Consider the following 22,075-nt stretch of genomic DNA (forward strand, 5'->3'; position numbering starts at 1 on the left):
CAGTGACAACCACTAAACATTTCAGTTCCCTGTACAGGGTCAGACTGTCAGGTGACAGCTTAATCCAGTTTAAGATACCGTGCACAGTAGTCAATCAAACAGAGCACAAGGTGTTGTCCAGTCACATCATTGTTTTTTACTAAGAGCTCACAATGCTATAAAGTAACAACAGGAAGATCAGAGTCTAAAGGGGGACCCAGGAAGCGGCGGCACTTTGTAAAATGACACTAAAATGTCTGTCTGATTCTCATTAGTAAGGGGTATTCACACATCGTGGTCATATCATATGGCTTTATTTTTTCACAAGATCTCTGATCTTTTTTTGCAGCGAAAACCTCATTATGAACACCAGTGTGAATACACACTACCAGATTGCAAATAGACACCCTGTATATACTATTACAAAGTGGCATATAAATTGGATGCCTCAGCAAAAGGCAAGATCAACTTTTAGAACATCTTGATTCATCTCATGTTAATCTTTTGACCCCACCCCTTCCTTTAAAATATCACTTGACCTGAGTAAGTCGAGCCGTAATTCGCTTTAATGTATAAATACCCCTTGATCCCTAAACCAATGAATACTCATACAACGAGGTGGATTAAATGGCCACAGTGGCCTTTTATTATAGAAAAACATTAGAAAAACATTTAAATAGTCAAGGCTAACTAACCATCCATTAGAATACACAATGAATACAACCCCGTAACAATAATAACCATGTCATCCAATCAACCATACCAGGGGAAATCATTGAAGCTATACAAAGATCAGGTGACAATTTGCCCACACCAATATTTTATACCCAGCTATAATCCTGGCTCGGGGACGCCAAAACGGCTGGTGGCAGATGCCATATTAATTCCCCAACGGCCCCATAGACGCATTAAAGAATCATTAAATACTTCCCTTTTCCCGTGCCTTGGTTGAACTTGATGGACATGTGTCTTTTTTCATCCGTACTATCTAAGTAACTATGTAAAAAATTTGGGGGATACATACCCCACATCACAGCAAGCAGGTCCTGTACCCTACAAACCTCCGAGTTCCTCCACTATAGGATTGCCCGCTCGTCAGGCCAGACACCACATGTTAATACCCACATCACTCAAGCGGACACCATCCTGCCTCCAAAAATCCACCTACTCCAGCTTCCAAGTCCCAATGATGGACACAAATGGCACTATTCTGTGCAACAAAACCAGCTATTGCCCTATTGACTTTATACCAGCTTTGTTCAGCTGTTCACTGAACAAGCATGCTTCTACCAGATTCTAGACACGATATCCGACCAAAACGTGAAGAGACGAGCCTTCATGGCCCAAAAAACAAAGCAAATCATGTTTCATATCCCACACCAGCTCACAAAAAGACGGATACCGAGATCATTGCTTCCCACGTGCAAGAAACAATGTCCGGTTCCCTACCAAACTGGGAATATGTATGACATTTTTGTAACATTCGGCCCTACACAATAGCACCATCCCTGCCAACCCTTCTCTACACAAATCAAACAAACCACATATTAAAAGGGACAGCAAAAAAGTTAGAGAAAGAAGTTAAAGAAGGTGAGGGCGAACATATGAGTGGAACAGTAAAGATTCCCACACGCCAATGCGCCTTATTCCTGTCTCATCCAATCCCCAATGGACTGTTTCTGTGGTAGCTGTGGAATTAATGGGACAGAAATCGTCCCTCTCACACCTCCCCATTTTGCAAACATCTCTTGGAAGCAGAACTAAATTGAAAATGAGAAAAAAACAAACCATCCTCATTAACAGGAAGCGGGAGATCGCCCCCTGACCATGAGCCCCACCATACTCCTACATTCAGCTAACGGGGCATGACCTCACCCCACGAACTTCACATAAAACCACCCTATGTCCCCTGCCTAACTGATCCGTTTACAAACGCCACAGGAAAAATTACACCCGATCCGCATACATCCGATAGACATTCACTAGCCGTAGCCCCCCTGGCTGCAAAGTGCTGGGCGACATCAGTTACCCCAATATCAATGCATCAAAAAAAGCCAGGGCAGAAGCTGGACAAAAAGGGTGCGTCTCAAAATAAGAATGACAAACTTTCCCCACCAACTTACCGAATTGAGTAAGCAGCAGAAAAGACACCGGACTCCTATTGTCCCAAATAGCTATAACCCACCGAAAACCGCACAGAGCCTGCCGGAACAGGAGATCCTTCATGTCCCTCGTACATCCCCAACAATTTAAATCTGAACACGAGAGCTACCATGAAACGATTAACCTTTGAAACCACAAATAAGGCTCCTAATTATTTATTGCTAAGGACCTCGATTTAACTCACCAGCCGCATAGACCCAGCTCCTCAGATGGCAGGGACATTCCAGGCCAAATTCTTCTGCTTCTGGAGCCAGCTTCCTGAGCCAATCCCACTGTGAGCAAGAGAGAGCGTCAGCAATACAGTTATCAAAACCTGGGTCGTGCACCGTTACCACACACATTCAATGAAAAACAGACTGTTACCAAATGTCTCGGTAAATCGACCACCGGGGGGAGAGGAGTCTGACATGTTATTAATCGCCATAACAACCACCATGCTATCATAATGGAACCTGATCTTCTTATCTCTGAACCAATGCCCCCAAATAGGTACCGTAACCACAATGGGAAAAAGTTCTAACAAGGCAAGTTTCCTGGTTAAGCCCCCCGCCACCCAATGTGCAGGCCAAGTACCCATACACCACTGCCCTAGAGCTTAAGACCCGAAGCTACTAGCCCTGGCAGCATCAGTAAAAAGATTCAAGTCAACGTTATCCATTACTGGCGACATCCACAGAAAGCGACCATTATAGCACTCCAGGAAGCTGTGCCAGACCTGAAGATCCGCCCCATGGTCAGCCACCAGTCGCAAATAGTGATGCGGTTTATTGCTGCCCGCACTCGCTGCAGCTATACAGCAACAAAAAACCTTGCCTATCAGCATGATGTGGCAGGCAAAATTAAATTTCCCTAACTGAGACTGCAAGTTACTCAACATAATATTCTTGAGTGTACATGCTCTAAGCACTTCTTCCCCATCAGTTTATCCCCTGGAAAGCGACATTCCACAGCCAAGAAATCAATTGTGATGCCCGAGAAACTAAGGGATGTCGTCGGGTCCTCTGTCTTGTCAGGCGCAAGGGGCACCCCGAAGTCCTGCCCTAATCCTGCTCTTGCTGAATAGTCTGTAGCAAGAGCGAGCAAACCGGAGTGCCACCTAAACCCACAAACAGGAAGTCGTCCAAATAACAAAGTATGGACTTCAAGTTTCAAACGTCCCTCACTACGGACTCCAGGAAGAAACGAAACGCTTCGAAGTAAGCACATGATATCAAACACCCCATGGGCAGGCATTCTCATTCCAATAGCAACCCAATAGCGATTAACTGTCAGGATGCACCAAAAGAAAGTGAAATGTGGCTTCAATATCCGTCTTGGCCATCGATGCCTCTTTCCTGTATGACCGCACCCATGCAATGGCCAAATCAAACGAGAAGTACACCACTGAGCAAAGGTCAGGTTCTATACCATCGTCGACCGATAAACCTTTTGGTTACAAATGGTGATGAATAAGCCTAAATTTGTTTAGCTCTTTCTTAGAGACAAGCCCCAGAGGGGAGACTACCTAAATCGAAAACCGGTGGGGAAGGAAAGGGTGTGCCATGCACCCAAGCGCCGCTTCCTTGGACAATTTCACAGAAACCACTGAGGAATGCTGATAAGCAGACCAGATATTTGGCAGGGAGATTTCCACATTTTCATCCTTCCAAATATGAACCCTAAACTCCTGCTTTAGATGATCCCCTAAGGGACCCTCATAGCAAGCATACTCCTCCCCTAGCCCTGTTGTTTAATCGAACCCTGTCCATCTCCTTAGGCACGTCAGTCTGTACCGCCAATGCCACCGCCTCCCACCCATCTCTACGCAATCAGGCCCCCGCAGCTGGCAATGGGAGGTCAAACCTGCCCCAACCCCTAGGGTATCCGCCCACACAGACACATGGGAACGTCCCCCCCCCCAAAGACCCCCATCCATAAGGCCTAAAAATTCCTGTAAACAACCCACAATGTCAATCACACTATCCTGACCAGACTAAACCTGGGGAGTCCAATCCCTACCACTAAAAAAAGACTGCGTCTGACACTACAACCTCAGACCCAACCTTAAGCTCTTGATATAGAAAGAGAGCAGGAAAAAGTACAGATAGGTGGTGAGAGTATGAAACTCTCTTCCACAGCATATTGTGATTCTTGAGCAAGCCTTGATGCGTTTCTTGAATAATATAATATTACAAGTTATGAGTACTAGATTCTGAAGATAGGACAATGATCCAGGGATTTATTCTGGTTGCTATATTTGGAGTCAGGGATGAATTCGTTCCCATAATGAATCAATTGGCATCCACCTCATGTTTTTTTTTTTTGCCTTCCTCTGGATCAACATGGTAAAATTATAGGTTGGACCTGTGTCTTTTTTCAACCTTATCAACTATGTAACTGTGGTGATAAAGGCTCAATAGGCTGCACAGGCGCTGTTCCGATGCTGATCCACCGATTCCTCTGTCCTTTTCTTCTTCCTGGTCTTCCATCCTCTGGCTGAGGCACCAGAAACAGGGGGAACACCCAGAACCGCCATCCCCCGACTCTTGCTGCTCTGGTGGCTGACGTCCACTTTCACCCCTGAATTGGGCCTCTTGTGGAGGCCTACATTGCCCCGTCTGTGCGACCACCACATCACCACTTGCTATGGCCTGTATCCAGCCGCCTTGGCCCTGGTCCACTCATAACAGGCAAAATCTGAACAACTGGTAGGCCCTCCAACCGGGAACTCGCTAGTAGGTCCTGCTGCAACATTGTCATCCTGTGTAGAACGGGAGGGAAGAAAGGTGACTAGTATATTCAGCCCGGCCCCTCCTGCCTCCACTGAGCCCCGCCACAGTAACGGTTACTTCCCAGATCTGGATCTAGTGGATGGAGCACTCACCCTGGAGGCCAGGCCTGAAGGATCCCTTGACAGGCTCCTTAAGCATCGCCAGGCTCTCAGCGTCAGCTTCGAACTGAGATGAGCCGAGGAATGTGACTGCTGTGCCCGATGTGACAATACCTCCACAGAGACTGCAGGGGCCCCACTAGGGAGGACACCTATGCCTCCAACCAGCCAGGACAGAGCATCTGATCCAGAAGGGCATTGATGTTGGCCATTACAGCGACCTATGGGGTAAGTGCAGGGACTAGGAGAAGAAGGGACCTAGATTTATCTTAACTGTCCTGCCAGCAGAATGGCGCACACCCAAGACAGCACACCCAATTTAACTAACTTTGGGCCCTCCCCAAGCCTACTCTGTCCCTCTCCTATCTATAACCCACCTTTTTCCTATTATTCCCTCCCTACTACTAGGTCACATTTCTAACTTGCATTCACTTTTTTTTTTTTCTATCAGCTGATGCCTGCTTGAGCGTGGATTCTGACACATATTGGTATGGGAAAATACTGTATGTCACAGCAGTAACAGCCACTAAGTGCTACAGTGTAGAACACATTCTGTAACAAGGAATGCAGAGAGCGAGCACCAAATATATACAATGTGCATATAAGGAACACTTACAAGCCCAGTGTAGTAATTGATTTTTCACTTTTGTTGGTATTCTTGCTAGGATTTCACCAACCATTTTTTTGATGGTTTGGGACAGGTGGTGGAACCAAGTTTGGAACCAGGTGTGAAACTAAGGGTATGTGCACACGATGAGGGTCTTTTACGTCTGAAAAGACAGACTGTTTTCAGGAGAAAACAGCTGCCTCGTTTCAGACGTAAAAGCTCCTCCTCGCATTATGCGAGGCGTCTGTGACGCTCGTAAATCTTGAGCTGCTCTTCATTGACTTCAATGAAGAACGGCTCAAATTACGTTGCAAAGAAGTGCCCTGCACTTCTTTGCCGAGGCAGTCAATTTACGCATTGTCGTTTGACAGCTGTCAAACGACGACGCGTAAATTACAGGTCGTCTGCACAGTACGTCGGCAAACCAATTCAAATGAATGGGCAGATGTTTGTCGACGTATTGTAGCCCTATTTTCAGGCGTAAATCGAGGCATAATACGCCTCGTTTACGCCTGAAAATAGGTCGTGTGAACCCAGCCTAACAGATTTACATGCAGATACTAAGTACCTTAGTACTTAGTGGTTGTTTCACCAGGTGGAATAGGGTCGGGACTGCTGGACTGAAGATAGGTGGGGGGTCCCAGAGGTAGGACCCGCACCAATCAGACATGTATGGCATATCTTGTGGATATGCTGTAAGTGTCTTTGATGGAAATAATCCTTTTTGGAAATTAAGCATACTAAGGCTTTGTCTAAATCTAGAAGTCAACGAAGCAGTTTAATCCACCTTCAAGAAAAAAAGAGTAGAAAAATGTGCCAGATGGACACAGCAGACCCAGATTATTCTCATTCATTGATATGAATGGTTACAGGTAGCGCACAACAGTGAAACATTGCTTGCTTAGTATTTCTGTCAGACAAAAAAAGATGTCCTTTGTAGAAATGTTATTGCTCTACTTTTTGTAGCATAAGGAAACTGACGGTAACAACATAAGGGCTTTTTCAGACGAACGGGATATACGTCCGTGCAATGCGCGTGATTTTCACGCGCGTCGCACGGACCTATATTAGTCTATGGGGCCGTGCAGACAGTTGCGTGATTTTTACGCAGCGTGAGTCCGCTGCGAAAAACTCACGACATGTCTGTTCTTTGTGCGTATTTCGTGCATCACGCACTCATTGAAGTCAATGGAAGTACTTCCATGGGACGCGCGTGATTCGCGCAACAGCAGTGAAAAGGATGAATGAAAACAGACTAGCACCACTTGCACCACTTGCTTTTCTGTTGACAAACATCCAAACAGAGTGTCATAATGATGGCGGCTGCGCGAAAATCACGCAGCCGTGCACCATATGAACACGGAGCTGTTAAGTGTCTTTTGCGCACGCAAAACACCACGTTTTTTTTGTGCGCAAAATGCACACGCTCGTGTGAATCCGGCCTCGATCCGCCCTTAGACTTCCTTCAGACAGGTGTATTGTACCTGTGTTTGAGGGTATGTTCACACGCAGTGTTTTCAGACGTAATTCGGGCATTTTACGACCTCGAATTACGCCTGAAAAAACGCCCCTAATACGCCTACAAACATCTGCCCATTGCTTGCAATGAGTGTTACGGTGTTCTGTTCCCACGAGGTGTAATTTTACGCGTCGCTGTCAAGAGACGGCGCGTAAAAAGACGCCCGCGAAAAAGAAGTGCATGTCACTTCTTGGGATGTTTTTGGAGCCGTTTTTCATTGACTCCATTGAAAAACAGCTCCAATAACTCCGTAAGATACGCCGTGAAAAACACGAGTTGCTACAAAAAATTCTGAAAATCAGGAGCTGTTTTCACCTGAAAACAGCTCCGTATTTTCAGATGTATTTTGCTAAGCCGTGTGAACATACCCTTACTGTGCATATTCTAAATGTAACACCTGGACCGCACGGTTTTACTGAACTTAATTTATAGTACCATCGATATCTATGGTGCTGGGAGTTCAGTTCAATTAAACTGCAGGATGTTGTATGTTACTTCCGGTATACAGATGGTTAAATACTAACAATCGCCCATGTGGGGGGGCGTGGCCTAGCGGTGAATGTGAGAGGACGTGTGTGACCGGAGCTCCTGCTGTATTCATCCTGTACAGTTCATATATCCCGTAAAAATCGGGGAAAACAGCTTCCCCAGGGTCCTACCAGAGTCTAGAGGTGGAGGAGCACGAGTGCCCGTCCAGAATGACGCGCTCAAAGAAGCAGAAGTCGCCGCCAGCGAGTCCCGGGTCCCGCGCTCAAAATGGCACCGAGGAGAAGGAGGGCCGCAATAGAGGCCTCCGGCAGGAAGTAGTGGAGAAGCTGGAGAGGTTCGCCCGCACGCCGAGAGCAGGGGGGGCGGCTGCACAGCAGCGAAAGTCGGCTGGAGATCAGGCAGCTGGAGGTTCATCCTATGGATCCAGGTACTCTCCGTTGGCGGGGGACATGAGAAGTGAGGAGGAGGAGGAGGAGGAGATGAGCGGCGCTGGAGGGACAAGTGGAGCAAGGAAGGAGGAACCCTCCTTAAAAGACATTTTGGCAGCGGTGAAGCAAAATTCTATGGTCCTTAATACTTTAGCAAGCCAGATGGGTGGATTGAAGGAGGACATTTTGCTGCTCAGGAACGACCTGCAAAAAGTAGCGGAACGCACCACGGCCGTGGAGGGGAGAGTCTCAGACATGGAGGATGCGATTCCTCACATAAAGCAGGATGTACAAGCACACTCGCAGGCAGTGGCGACATTGCTGGCTAAGACGGATGACATGGAAAATCGGCTGAGACGGAATAACGTTCGCCTAGTGGGGGTTCCAGAAAGAGTGGAGGGAGCGAATCCGGATGATTTCTTTGAAAAGTGGCTGATAGACACATTTGGCAGAGAGGAATTGACCCCTTTATTTGCGGTGGAGAGAGCGCACAGGGTGCCGACCAGACCCGGCCCTCCGGGAAGACCGCCAAGACCGGTGCTGATAAAGATTTTACATTATAAAGATAGAGACAAGATCCTGAGGAAAGCTAGGGAACGTCAAGACATCTCTTTTAATGGGGTGAAAGTGTCCTTCTTCCCGGATTTCTCTATGGAAGTACAACGGAAAAGATCACAGTTTATGGATATAAAGAGACGCCTAAGGACGTTACAAGTGCAGTATTCAATGATGTATCCTGCCCGTCTGAGAGTGGTGGCGCTGGGCACAACTTCCTTTTTCGAGACACCGAGAGAAGCGGTTAGATGGTTGGATAGCCATGAAAGTCAGCTGAGACCGGCGGAGGCAGAGGGACGGCGTTGATCCGGAACAGACCTGCTGACAAAAGGAGGCTGGGGATGCAGGACTGAACCAGGTGTCGTTAAAAATTGCAAGATATGGCATTGAGGGTTCCTGGTCATGTTTGGACTTGGAGTTGGAGGGCATGGTTGCGGTGAACGCGGAAGACCGGAAGCAGAGGAATGTGTTTATGGACATTGAGGGGTACAGATATGTTGAAGGGATGGTTGTTTATTTGCAAGAAAAAGGCAGCGGGAGGGATGGTCAGTTACGCGGGAAACGTGAATAGCGAGTTATGGCATTGTTGAATGTACGGTGGGCGGAGTTGGCCTGCCGACGCTTGTTATGGGTAATGGCAGATACGTTCTGTCGCCCCAACCCTTGGAAAGGGGTAGGTTTACGGGGGAGGTTACAGGGGGGGGAGGGGAGGGAGGGAAAGAGGACCCAGCCGGTCGGATATGTAAAATTACGAGAACAGGAAAGGATGTGTTGGGATATGTTGAGGGATGATGGGATCACTTAATTGTTTGTCCTGGAATGTACGGGGCCTGCGGGACGCCAGAAAACGGCAGGCGGTATTTGACTTTGTTAGGAAGCAGGAGTCGAGGGTGATAGGACTACAGGAGACACATATGACTAGGGATTCAGTCTCCATGATGCATAGGGCCTGGGTTGGACATAGTTTTCACTCTTACCATACTACATATTCAAGGGGGGTGAGTCTTCTCATACATAGGGCGGTGCCATTCATATGTCACGACTCCTTCCAGGATGGGGAGGGGCGGTATGTGGGGGTACACTGTACGCTGTATCATTGGAATTGTGTGTTGGTGGTGTTGTATGTCCCCCCTCCATTTTCTAGCGGATGTATCAAGAAAGTGGTGGAGGAACTGGCTAGATTCCCGGAGGTGCCGTTACTAGTGATGGGGGATTTTAACGCGGTATTGAATACTAATATGGATAAATTCGGCATGACAGGGGGAGGTTTAACAGCGTTTGGCCATCTTGTTGCTGAAATGGGTTGGCGGGACATATGGAGGGATAAACATCCAAATAGGTTTCAGTATTCTTGTGCGTCTTCCACGTATCAGTCTCTATCCAGGATAGACCTAATCTTGTGCTCACCGGCAGCGGTACCCTTTGTAGCCCGGATAGAATACTTGCAAAGAGCTTTATCGGATCAATCTCCTTTGTTAATGAAGGTAGAGACGGAGGGGAGGACAGGGCGGGGGCTAGGGGGCTGGAAACTCAATGCCTTTTGGCTGAAGTTGATAGATCATAAACAAATTTTAGACCTCATAAAGGAATACTTTTAATTCAACTCGGGAACGGTACCGCAAGAGATACTGTGGGACGCGATGAAGGCGTGGCTGAGAGGGGTGTTCATCCAGCACATTTCGGCAGTAAAAACACGGTCTAGACAATTAGGGGAAGCGTTGTTGGAAAGGGTAACAGAGACAGAAAGGCTACATATAGCAGATAACACACCAGACACACTGAAGCATTGGGTGGAGGCGCAGCGGTTGTTAAAACAGCATCAGTTGGAGAGGGCAGATAATAAAAGGATGTTTTTAAAACGCCAATATTATGAGGAGGGGGAAACCACTGGACGGCTACTGGCAAGGATGGCGCAGGCTCAGAGGGAGAATAGTTACATACACACTATTAGGGGGGAGGGGGGGAAGTCAGAGACGGATACAGGACAGATTTTGAAAGTTTTTCAGCAGTTTTACTCAGATTTGTATGCCTCTAGGGCAGAGCACACACCTCAACAGCTGGAAGAGTATATAGGGGAGATCGACCTTCCCAGGTTGGGAGGGGAGGAGAGAGGGACATTGGAGGAGCCCATATCTCTGGAGGAGCTCCAGGCAGCCATAGGGATACTAGCCAGTGAAAAGGCGCCGGGGCCGGATGGTCTTCCGGTGGAAGTTTTTAAGGAGTATGGGGAGGAACTCACACCGCAGTTACTGGCCACTCTTTTGGATAGTTTTGATAGGGGGAGGCTCCCGGAAACAATGTACGAAGCAACTATAGTAGTTCTGCCTAAAGAGGGGAAAGATCCCCAGCTCCCGGGCTCCTATAGACCAGTTTCTCTATTGACGGCGTATATTAAAATCATAGCAAAAGTATTGGCGCTCCGACTAGCAAAGGTAGTGGCTGGGGTGGTACATGGAGATCAGGCCGGCTTTATGCCATCCAAATCAACGGCGGTGAATCTGAGACGGCTGTTCTTGAATTTACAAGTTCTGCCAGATAATAATGAGGGGAGAGCCATTCTGTCCTTAGACGCGGCTAAAGCATTCGATTGCGTGGAATGGAAATATTTGTGGTCAGTTCTGGAGAAAATGGGATTTGGCCCTAATTTCATAAAATGGGTAAAGTTGTTATACGTAGCCCCGACAGCAAAGATAAGGGTGAATGGGGTGCTGTCGGATCGGTTCGCGCTGGAGCGGGGAACGCGTCAGGGATGTCCATTATCTCCATTGTTGTTTGCGTTGGCGGTGGAACCATTGGCGTGCGCAGTGAGACAACATGAGCATATTCAGGGGTTGAGATATGGGGGGGGTGGAGGAACGAATTGCATTATACGCAGATGATATGCTGCTATTCATGGCGAATACCGAGCGCACACTACCGTTAGTGATGGCCCTAATTAAGCGGTTTGGGAAATATTCGGGATTGCTCATTAATTGGTCAAAATCGGCTCTAATGCTCATGGACCCGGGGGTTATCCAGACTGGGGAGGAGGAGGTGGAGATACCGGTGGCCACGGAGTTTAAGTACTTGGGGGTTAGGGTGACGGCAAAAGCACAGGATTATATGTCCCTTAATGTAATGCCACTGTTAACAACGATAAAAGCCAAAGTAGAGGCGTGGAATAAGTTACCGCTATCGGCTCTGGGTGCTGTATGTCCTACATAACTCCCCGGTATGGATCCCCAAATATTGGTTTAGGAGGTTGCACAACCTTTTTAGGGACCTAGTATGGAAGAAGGGGGTACCTAGGATTAAGCTGGAGAAACTACAACTGCCTAAAGAGGAGGGGGGCCTTGCTGTGCCCAATGCTTGGGTGTATTATTTAGCTGCCCAATGTCAGCATTTCTGGGGGTGGGAGCAGGAAGAGACATGGGGGTCAAGTGCGCGCATCCTATCATATCTGGGGGGGGGGGGGGGAAACCCATTGGCAGGACTGGAAGCGCACAGCTATAAACGGATGGCGAGTACCAGACCCACTCTGCTTCTCATACACAAGGTGTGGTGGCAGAGCAAGCAATTGCTGGGGATAGGAGAGAGCACTAAATATACACCACTCTGGAGGAATGCTTATCTGGGGGAATTGGGTAAATTGGAAGGGATGCAGGGGTGGGAGCAGCAAGGAATAATACGATTGAGTCAGTTGTACGAGGGAGGCATACTCAAATCCTTTCAGCAAATAAGGGAGGAGTTTCAGCTGGACTCCCGCATGTTCTATCAGTACCTGCAGATTCGGCACGCTGTACAGACACAAGCGGCCAGTGTAGACATGACAATACATGCCGCGGGAGTGTTGGAACATATTGCAAAAGCAGTAACGTCAAAAGGATTAATTTCATTGGTTTATCGCAGGTTATTGGTGGAACATCTGGGGGATCCTATGGCACCAGTGAAAGCGGTATGGGAGAGGGATGTGGGTCCTATCCCGACAGACCACTGGGAGGCGGTATTGGCAGCAACATGTACTTTGTCCATTAATGTAGCACAACGAAGATCGCAGTTGTTTCTGATACATAGGGTGTATAGGACCCCGTGGGTGCTGAAACAAATGGGATTAAGAGCAGATGCCATGTGCCCTAGGTGCCCGGAGGAAAAAGCAGACATCCTCCATATGTTCTGGACATGCGGGAGGTTGGGGAGTCTGTGGACGGAAATATCGGAGCTAGTGGGGAGAGTGTTTGAGGTACAGATTCCATGGGATCCTGTGGTAATGCTGCTAGGGTATGTTGGGGATTTGGAGGGGGATAGGATGTCAGGTTTGGCAATCGCTAAAATACTATATCAAGTTAGGAAAGGAATAGCAAAGCACTGGCTGGATGCAGAGCCACCCTCAAAACAAGAAATCATAGGGGCACTTAACTCACAGGTTCTGATGGAATATAGGATATACTCCAAGAGGGGGTCCAAGGTCAAGTTTGAAAAACAATGGGCTAGGTGGATTGATCAATCTGGATATGCTTCTGTGGAGCTAATGACACTACGGTCACACGTTCAGGTATAGGGCTACTGATGGTGGGGTACATACGGAGAGCAGGCATAAGATGGGGAATGGAAAAGGGGTAGAGAAGGAGATAGGATTGAAAAAGTGGTATCGAGAAGACCGGCTGGGGGGATACAAGGGGGAGTTGGGGGGAAGGGAATGTTTGGTTGGACATAAATAATTGGGTCTGTGGAAATTTGCTTATACACTGTATGAGAAAGTATAATGACCTGTAAAAATGTGAAGTTTGTTGAATAAAATTGAACTGATTAAAAAAAAAAAAAAACAATCGCCATGTGGATGTGGCCATAGCCTGTATTCACATGTGCCGTGTTTGTTGCAGATTATGCTGCATTTCTATTTTTCTTTTTTTTTTCTTTCTTTATTCCAGTAAAATATTTTACTGTAATACCAAAAAAAGGGAACCAAAAATTGCAGCAAAAATTTAACAAAATCATCTAGTGTGAACTGACCATTGGAATTAGGCATGGTCTGCATAAATAGCAAGCATGGGTTTTCATTCTATTTCATACTTTTTGACTGTTCTGTGGTCTCTTCACTATTAGGGTATGTGCACACGTAAACTGCATTTACGTCTGAAATTACGGAGCTGTTTTCAGGAGAAAACAGCTCTGTAATTTCAGACATAATTGCTCCTCCTCGCATTTTGCGAGGCGTCATTGTCGGACGTAATTTAGAGCTGTTCTTCATTGAATTCAATGAAAAACTGCTCAAATTACGTCAAAAGAAGTGTCCTGCACTTCTTTGACGAGGCAGTCATTTTACGCGTCTTCGTCTGACAGCTGTCAAACGACGACGTGTAAATTACAGGTCGTCGGCACAGTACGTCGGCAAACCCATTCAAATGAATGGACAGATGTTTGCCGACGTATTGTAGCCGTATTTTCAGGCGTAAATCGAGGCATAATACGCCTCGTTTACGCCTGAAAATAGGTTGTGTGAACCCAGCCTTATGGATGGAAGTATTATAAATGCGGGCGGTGACACATCAGCTCATTAGATTGCTTATTACGTTTTAGCACACGTGGTGGAAGCCGTTAGTAGTTGTCACTAATTGTTACTATGACTGATAATATGTAGGAGAACAGCATGCCTAGGTTTGCATGTCATTCACCTGCTAGTCTACCTAGTGCATAACAAACCACCCACATTCTGCTTTAGATTGGGATGTGCCTCCTACTGCAGTTATGTGGCACACAATAGACACTTACAATAATGCCACTAATATAGTGTCTTGATATTGTCAGCAGGGGCGTAACTAGGAAACACTGGGCCCCATAGCAAACTTTTGACTGGGCCCCACTCCCCTGGGTGCCACACACAGCCTTGCCTTGTAGATAGTGCCCCCTGTAGAATGTGCCATACAGCCCCCCTGTAGACAGTGCTATACAGCCCCCCCTGTAGACAGTGCTGTACAGCCCCCCTGTAGACAGTGCTATACAGCCCACCCTGTAGACAGTGCTATACAGCCCCCCCTGTAGACAGTACTATACAACGCCCCCTGTAGACAGGGCTATACAGTCTCACCATACAGTGCTATACAGACGCCCCAGTAGACAGTGCTATACAGCCCCCATGTAGACCGTGCTATGCAGCCCCCCTGTAGACAGTGCTGTACAGTCCCCCCTGTAGACAGTGCTGTACAGCCCCCCTGTAGACAGTGCTATACAGCCCTTCCTGTAGACAGTGCTATACTTTCAAGTATCACATAGGGGCCAGCCGGTGCAACGTGCAGCGCTGCAATTTTTTTACTTTTAAGTCACCCCTCCACATGAAAATGATGATCATTACAACCTGTTTGGTATAATTGGTTAATCATACACTTGACGATAATCCTACAAAATCCATGAGACTGTGCAAATGTACCTAGAAAAGTTGATGCTATTTTGAAGGGAAAAAAAATGACAAAAAAAATTATTAACATTTCTTTTTTTGAAAGCATTCCTACTTTGCAACATTTTTCCACAACTGCCTAAAACTTTTGCACAGTACTGTATAATATATCAAAAAGCAAAGAGAAGAATTCTCATCCAGTAACCATTACTTGTGAGTGTCAAATAGCTTCTCATGTTGCATCTGCTAGAATAGCTCACAGTGTACTAATATTACATCTTTTTGGTCTTCTTAAAATTAGGTTCTTGTTTTCTACCACTATAATATATGGAATAAGTACCCGTTCCTGTGGGCAGGAAATAAGATACCAGCACCATGGGCCAACACAACAAATGTACGCAAGTTGATTCAGTTTCTGGAGACAACTCTTGGAGAACGTGCTAAACGGGGGACGTTTCATGTGTCTCAGGCCATTCTTACACCCCAGGTTAAAACTATTGTAAGGGGACTGAAATCTGGATTAAAGAATACACTTGTTCATAGGTAAGTTTAGTCTAACAATACAACAATTTATTCTTGAATGTTTGTATGCTAAAATTCTATGTAAAATAGTGTTGTATAAGCCCTCATAAGTTAATTTTATTCTGTAATGTGAAGCCAATGATAATCAATAGGGTTGGCATACTTTCCATTAGAAGTCTGCATAGTTCAGTACGAAGCATGCTTCATTAGATGTTATATCACAGATGTAATCTTCCAATAGACGTCCGCCTGAAAAAAGGATCCGTGATACGCGATCCATTATTTTCCATTTGTATAACATCTGTACTGTGGATCGTTATTTGTATCTGCAATATGGCAAATGTACGACGGTTACATTAACTTGCAGAAATTCTGTAATGTAAAGTAGCAATATGATATGGGATAAATATCCATTGTATCATAATAAAAGCTTGAACAGCATCTTATAGTCGGGGTACATCTAAGGAAGCTGTCAAGCGCTCCAGGGAAAGACTAAAACTGTCTTAAAGGAACCTTGCCGTCATTGTTTTTCACAATGTGGTTATTAAATGTGATTAGTTTTAATAGGTAGTTGGTTTTCTAGATATAATTGTATATTTTACTTCCTATCTAGTGTCTTGAACTTCCTCTTTGTGTGCGTTGTTATTATTTAACACTCCCTGGCTAACCAGCAGTTCGACCAGGGAGGAGTGAGTGGTGGTGACGCAAAGTACTAGATTCTGAAGTTGATCCACAGATTTATTCTGATTGTCATATTTGGAGTCGGGAATTTTTTTTTCCCCCTAATGAGGCAATTGGCATCCACTTCATGGGATTTTTGCCTTCCTCTGGATCAACATGGTAGGATTATATATAACCAAAAAAAGGAAAGCAACAGAAATCTGCATACCCAAACGTTCAGGAGAAGTCGCACATACAAATATGTGTGGACAAATAGGTAGATTTCAGGGCGTGAAACCCTGACAGCATCAGAAATGCAATATAGAACCAAAAAAGAAGGATTGACGCTGAGAAGCTAGGAAATAGTGAATATACAAAAAATACTTTATTGACAATGATGACACCATATAAAAAGAATCCAAAAAAACCACAGTAAAAACAGGGATCTTTGGCTGATAAAAGTAGTCAGACCAAATGGCTATGCAAGAGACAAGTAAATAAAGTGCATGTGCGTCCTTAAATGATGTAGTAGATGTATGTGTGCATACGTTAGATAGCAGTCTGTACAAGAAGCGTATAGTTATAAGGTATAACAAACTACATAGGGGTACAACAGATGATTTAGTAGTCATAGGAAGATAAATGTAGCAGCAAAAGTGCTAATTGACATACTGAATGCAAAGGAGCGAAAACATGCAGAGCAAAGTAAATGAAAAGGTAAGTGAAAATATTTTACCAACAAGTCAATAAGGTCTCACATACCCATGGTAATTGAACGAAGTGAATGCAGCCAAAGTCCACCCCAACGCGCGTTTCGGCGCTAATGCCTTCGTCTGGGGGTGGTGTAGGGTTGAGGTCAGAGGTCCTTTATTTGGACTTGGGCCAATGAGCTGAAGGGAATGCAGCTGTTGCGTATACGTGCCGAAAGTGTGGTCTTTCCCTGTGTAATTATAGGTCGCTGTCTCACTGTGGCCGAGATGAGGCAACAACGTCAGTGCCAGCGATGGAAAGTCCAAGCCGGAAACACGCGACCGCGTCAGCAAGACTCGGTCACGTGGATCAAGCGAAGGCTCGCCGTGGATGACAGAGACGGAGGCCGGACCTCAACCACCAATGGGAGAGCGACACAGGGAAATTAGTGTAATGAATGAGCTATGTAAACGAAGTGGCACAGATGTACGCGGTATGACACAAGATGGGAAAGAGTATGGAATCACAGTAAAAGTAATATATATAGATTTAGTCGAGGACAATAAATATGCAATTTGGAACAAAAAGTTGATAGTTGATATGTTACGGATAGATGCAATGGAAATGTGTATGTCGAGCAATTGTATGCCAAAGTATAAGAAAGTGTATAAGTGTGTGACACTGCGCAAATAAGAAACGCAATAGGGCCATTGTGATAGATGCAATGGAAATGTGTATGTAGAGCAATTGTATGCCAAAGTATAAAAAGGTGTATAAGTGTGTTACACTGCGCAAATAAAAAACGCAATAGGGCCAGTGTGACTTGAGCTTTGTAGCTAATACAAAGGTGGGACATATGGATAAAGTGATGACTCCTTGACTGGGAAAAGGGAAAGGTAAACAAGTGGAAATAAATATTAATGCTCATTGAATATAGAACCAAAGAATGAATAAAGGAAATGCTTAATTTATTAAATGGGAATAAATGTAATATAATGAGAAAAAAAAAAAATACAATACACATAAATAAATAAGTAGGTAGTATAGATCCAGTTTTAAACAAATAAAATAATGTAAACATGATTTTAATAGTATTGGAAATAAGCATGAAAATAAAACTGAGTGATGGGAGTGATAAGAGAATGTGGCGAGGACAAAGTGCAAAGGTATTGAGAGCTCAACTCTACAACACCTATTGTGACATCAAATATTGTTAGATTACAGTACAACAAGTTAAAAAGTAATTGAAATAACCTGGTGTATTAGTATTGAGAGGAAGGATATACAAGTAGGGGTCGCTAAATATCAAAAAGTACGTAATAAAGTGACAATATGGATAGTGTTAAGTGAAGGCGGGTACATACAATGGAATTGATAACATAAGATGAAAGTAAAACGATGAGGTAAATATAATGTATATTATATAGACTAAAGAAAGGAATAAATGGGCAAAGGTGAAGATAATGATGTTGAATACATATGAAATATTTAGTAGATTGGAACTGGATAGAGTTAGTATTATGGTTGTTAAATAGCATAGTCAAATGGACTTGAATAGAGTCTCAAATATAGCAGCATAAATAAAACAATAAATTTGCGCTGGCGCTGATGAGATGACCGAAAACAGGCATCTCATACGTCATAAGCAAACAAATATCAGAATAACAAAGTTGGAGTTGCTTGTCGTCGGGCATTAAAGATGTCCAAATTGTATGAAGGATTCCCAATGAAAAGGAACAGAAAGACCTCAACAGTTAGGGTAATAATATCGAGTATACGTCTCATCTGTATAACAAGAGATATAAAGAATTAAAATCATAAAATGGTAAAATACAAAGTTTAAACACCCAACACCACTAAAATTAGGCGGGCAATCAGAGAAAGGCAGAGAAACCGGCGGTTTCATTGAGGCCCTTAGGCACCATCGTTTGGAGTTTCCAGATCCATTTACACTCTTTTTGAAGGAGACATTGCTTTACATACACATTTCCATTGCATCTATCACACTGGCCCTATTGCGTTTCTTATTTGCGCAGTGTCACACACTTATACACTTTCTTATACTTTGGCATACAATTGCTCTACATACACATTTCCATTGCATCTATCCGTAACATATCAACTATCAACTTTTTGTTCCAAATTGCATATTTATTGTCCTCGACTAAATCTATATATATTACTTTTACTGTGATTCCATACTCTTTCCCATCTTGTGTCATACCGCGTACATCTGTGCCACTTCGTTTACATAGCTCATTCATTACACTAATTTCCCTGTGTCGCTCTCCCATTGGTGGTTGAGGTCCGGCCCCCGTCTCTGTCATCCACGGCGAGCCTTCGCTTGATCCACGTGACCGAGTCTTGCTGACGCGGTCGCGTGTTTCCGGCTTGGACTTTCCGTCGCTGGCACTGACGTTGTTGCCTCATCTCGGCCACAGTGAGACAGCGACCTATAATTACACAGGGAAAGACCACACTTTCGGCACGTATACGCAACAGCTGCATTCCCTTCAGCTCATTGGCCCAAGTCCAAATAAAGGACCTCTGACCTCAACCCTACACCACCCCCAGACGAAGGCATTAGCGCCGAAACGCGCGTTGGGGTGGACTTTGGCTGCATTCACTTCGTTCAATTACCATGGGTATGTGAGACCTTATTGACTTGTTGGTAAAATATTTTCACTTACCTTTTCATTTACTTTGCTCTGCATGTTTTCGCTCCTTTGCATTCAGTATGTCAATTAGCACTTTTGCTGCTACATTTATCTTCCTATGACTACTAAATCATCTGTTGTACCCCTATGTAGTTTGTTATACCTTATAACTATACGCTTCTTGTACAGACTGCTATCTAACGTATGCACACATACATCTACTACATCATTTAAGGACGCACATGCACTTTATTTACTTGTCTCTTGCATAGCCATTTGGTCTGACTACTTTTATCAGCCAAAGATCCCTGTTTTTACTGTGGTTTTTTGGATTCTTTTTATATGGTGTCATCATTGTCAATAAAGTATTTTTGTATATTCACTATTTCCTAGCTTCTCAGCGTCAATCCTTCTTTTTTGGTTCTATATGGTAGGATTATATGTGGGACGTGATAGACCTGTGTCTTTTTTCAACCTTATCAACTATGTGACTATGTAACTATGAAACTTTGTAATTAGGTCGCCACACCTCCCCTATGTATACTGCTTCTTTCATTACACTAAACTAATGCACTGTAGCTGGGAATCTCGGTTTTAAATACAGGACCTCCCAAGGTACAGTGCATTAGATTAGCATAATGTATCTTGTATAATGTATCTTGTAATATGTAGTAGTGATACAGCAGTGTTGTAGAAGCAGCAGCAGTAAACTCTGCTACATCTAAAATACTCAATGCTGCTCTATCCGATGTAGCAGACTTTACTGCTGCTTTTACAACACTGCGGTATCACCACTGGCGTAGCTATAGGGGTCGCAGCGGTCGCAATTGCAATCGGGCCCCGAAGCCAGGGTGGCCCACAGCCCCCCGCACCACATCAATAAAAGGTTACTATAGTAACTCGGGCCGCGGGCCCCTGTTACTATAGTAACAGACTGTACTTACCTTCCTGGTTCCGGATCGCAGCGGAGGTCCTGACGTCAAGCGCTGTGCGCAGCGCATGACGTCACAGCGCTATGCGCCGCGCACAGCATCGAGACGACATAACTACCGCCGCGGCTGAAGAGGAAGGTAAGATTAGCCCTGACTGGCAGGGTCCGACTCCGGGGACCTGCCAATCAGCTGTTTTGAAGGGGCTGCAGCACTCGTAAGAGAGCTGCTCCCCTTCATTCCGGTCACACTGTGAATCGGTGTCGGCGATTCACAGTGTGAGCGAGTAGTGAAATGAAGGGGAAGCAGCTCTCGTACGAGTGCTGCGGCCCCTTCAAAACAGCTGATTGGCGGGTCCCGGGAGACGGACCCCGACACATCAGCTATTGATGGCCTATCCTGAGGATAGGCCATCAATGTTTATTGACTGCACAACCCCTAAGCCTACGATGTAGCAGGCTTAGGGGGCCCATGAGACAGGATCACAGATTGTGTGATCCTGTCTGCTGGGCCCTGTATCTAAGCCAATCACATGGTAGGCTTAGATACATGGCCCATGTGTGATCCTGTCTGATGGGCCCTGTATATAAGCCTACCACACGATAGGTTTAGATAGAGGGCCCCAGCACACAGTAACCATATACTGTATAAGATTACTGTCTGCTGGACTCTGTGTCTAAGCCTATCTTGTGGTAGGCTTAGGTACAGGGTCCCACAGACAGTATCACACATGTGCCCTGTATCTAAGGACTCACTCACACGAGCGTGGCGTTTTTGCGCACGCAGAAACACGGCGTTTTGCGTGCGCAAAAACCACTTAACAGCTCCGTGGGGCATCAGCATATGATGCGCGGCTGCGTGCTTTTCGCGCAGCCGCCATCATTATGATACTCCATTTGGATGTTTGTAAACAGAAAAGCACCACGTGCTTTTCTGTTTTCATTCATCCTTTTGACAGCTGTTGTGTGAATCACGCAGTTCGCACGGAAGTGCTTCCGTGCGGCATGCATGGTTTTCACGCACCCGTTGACTTCAATGGGTGCATGATTCGCGCAAAACGCCGAAAGAATGGACATGTCATGACTTTTTTTCAGCGGACTCACGCTGAGTAAAAATCACGGACATGTCTGCACGGCCCCATAGACTAATATAGGTCCGTGCAACGCGCGTGCAAATCACGCGCGTTGCACGGACGTTTTTCCCGTTCGTCTGAATAAAGCCTAATCCTAACACATTTGTTACTAATAGTTTTTTTGTGTGTTTTCTTACAGGTTCGGTCGTTGGACTACGTCGGATTCCAGGACTACTTCGATGACGGCTTTTTTTTTATTATCAATAAAATGGTTAATGAGGGTTGTGTGGGTTTTTTTTTTATTTCAATAAAATATTTTTTCTATGTCTTTGTTTTTTTTAAAACTATATTACTACCTCCTTAGTAATGGCCGCTGGCTGATTGACAGCGTCCGTTGCTAAGGCGGGGGCTTAGTGTTAGCCGGTGCAGAGGCTAACACTAACTGCCTTTATTACCCCGGTACCCACCGCCACCAGGGGTGCTGGGAAGAGCCGGGTACCATCCAGTACCTGACCATCTGTAGGGATGGTCGGGCACTGGTGTGGCCGCAGGCTGGTATTATCAGG

General features: G+C 45.4%; 1 protein-coding gene across 1 annotated transcript in view; it reads left to right on the top strand.

The window, feature by feature from the left end:
- The window catches only part of PLCXD2 (phosphatidylinositol specific phospholipase C X domain containing 2), a 57,407-nt gene that overhangs the window by 29,609 nt on the left and 5,723 nt on the right, over positions 1–22,075 (top strand). Inside the window, exon 3 of the mRNA XM_075850592.1 lies at positions 15,281–15,522. Coding sequence (XP_075706707.1) covers positions 15,281–15,522 — 242 coding nt within the window. The remainder of the gene's footprint in view (positions 1–15,280; positions 15,523–22,075) is intronic.

Source organism: Rhinoderma darwinii, chromosome 2 (assembly GCF_050947455.1).
Source record: "Rhinoderma darwinii isolate aRhiDar2 chromosome 2, aRhiDar2.hap1, whole genome shotgun sequence".
NCBI lineage: Eukaryota > Metazoa > Chordata > Amphibia > Anura > Rhinodermatidae > Rhinoderma > Rhinoderma darwinii.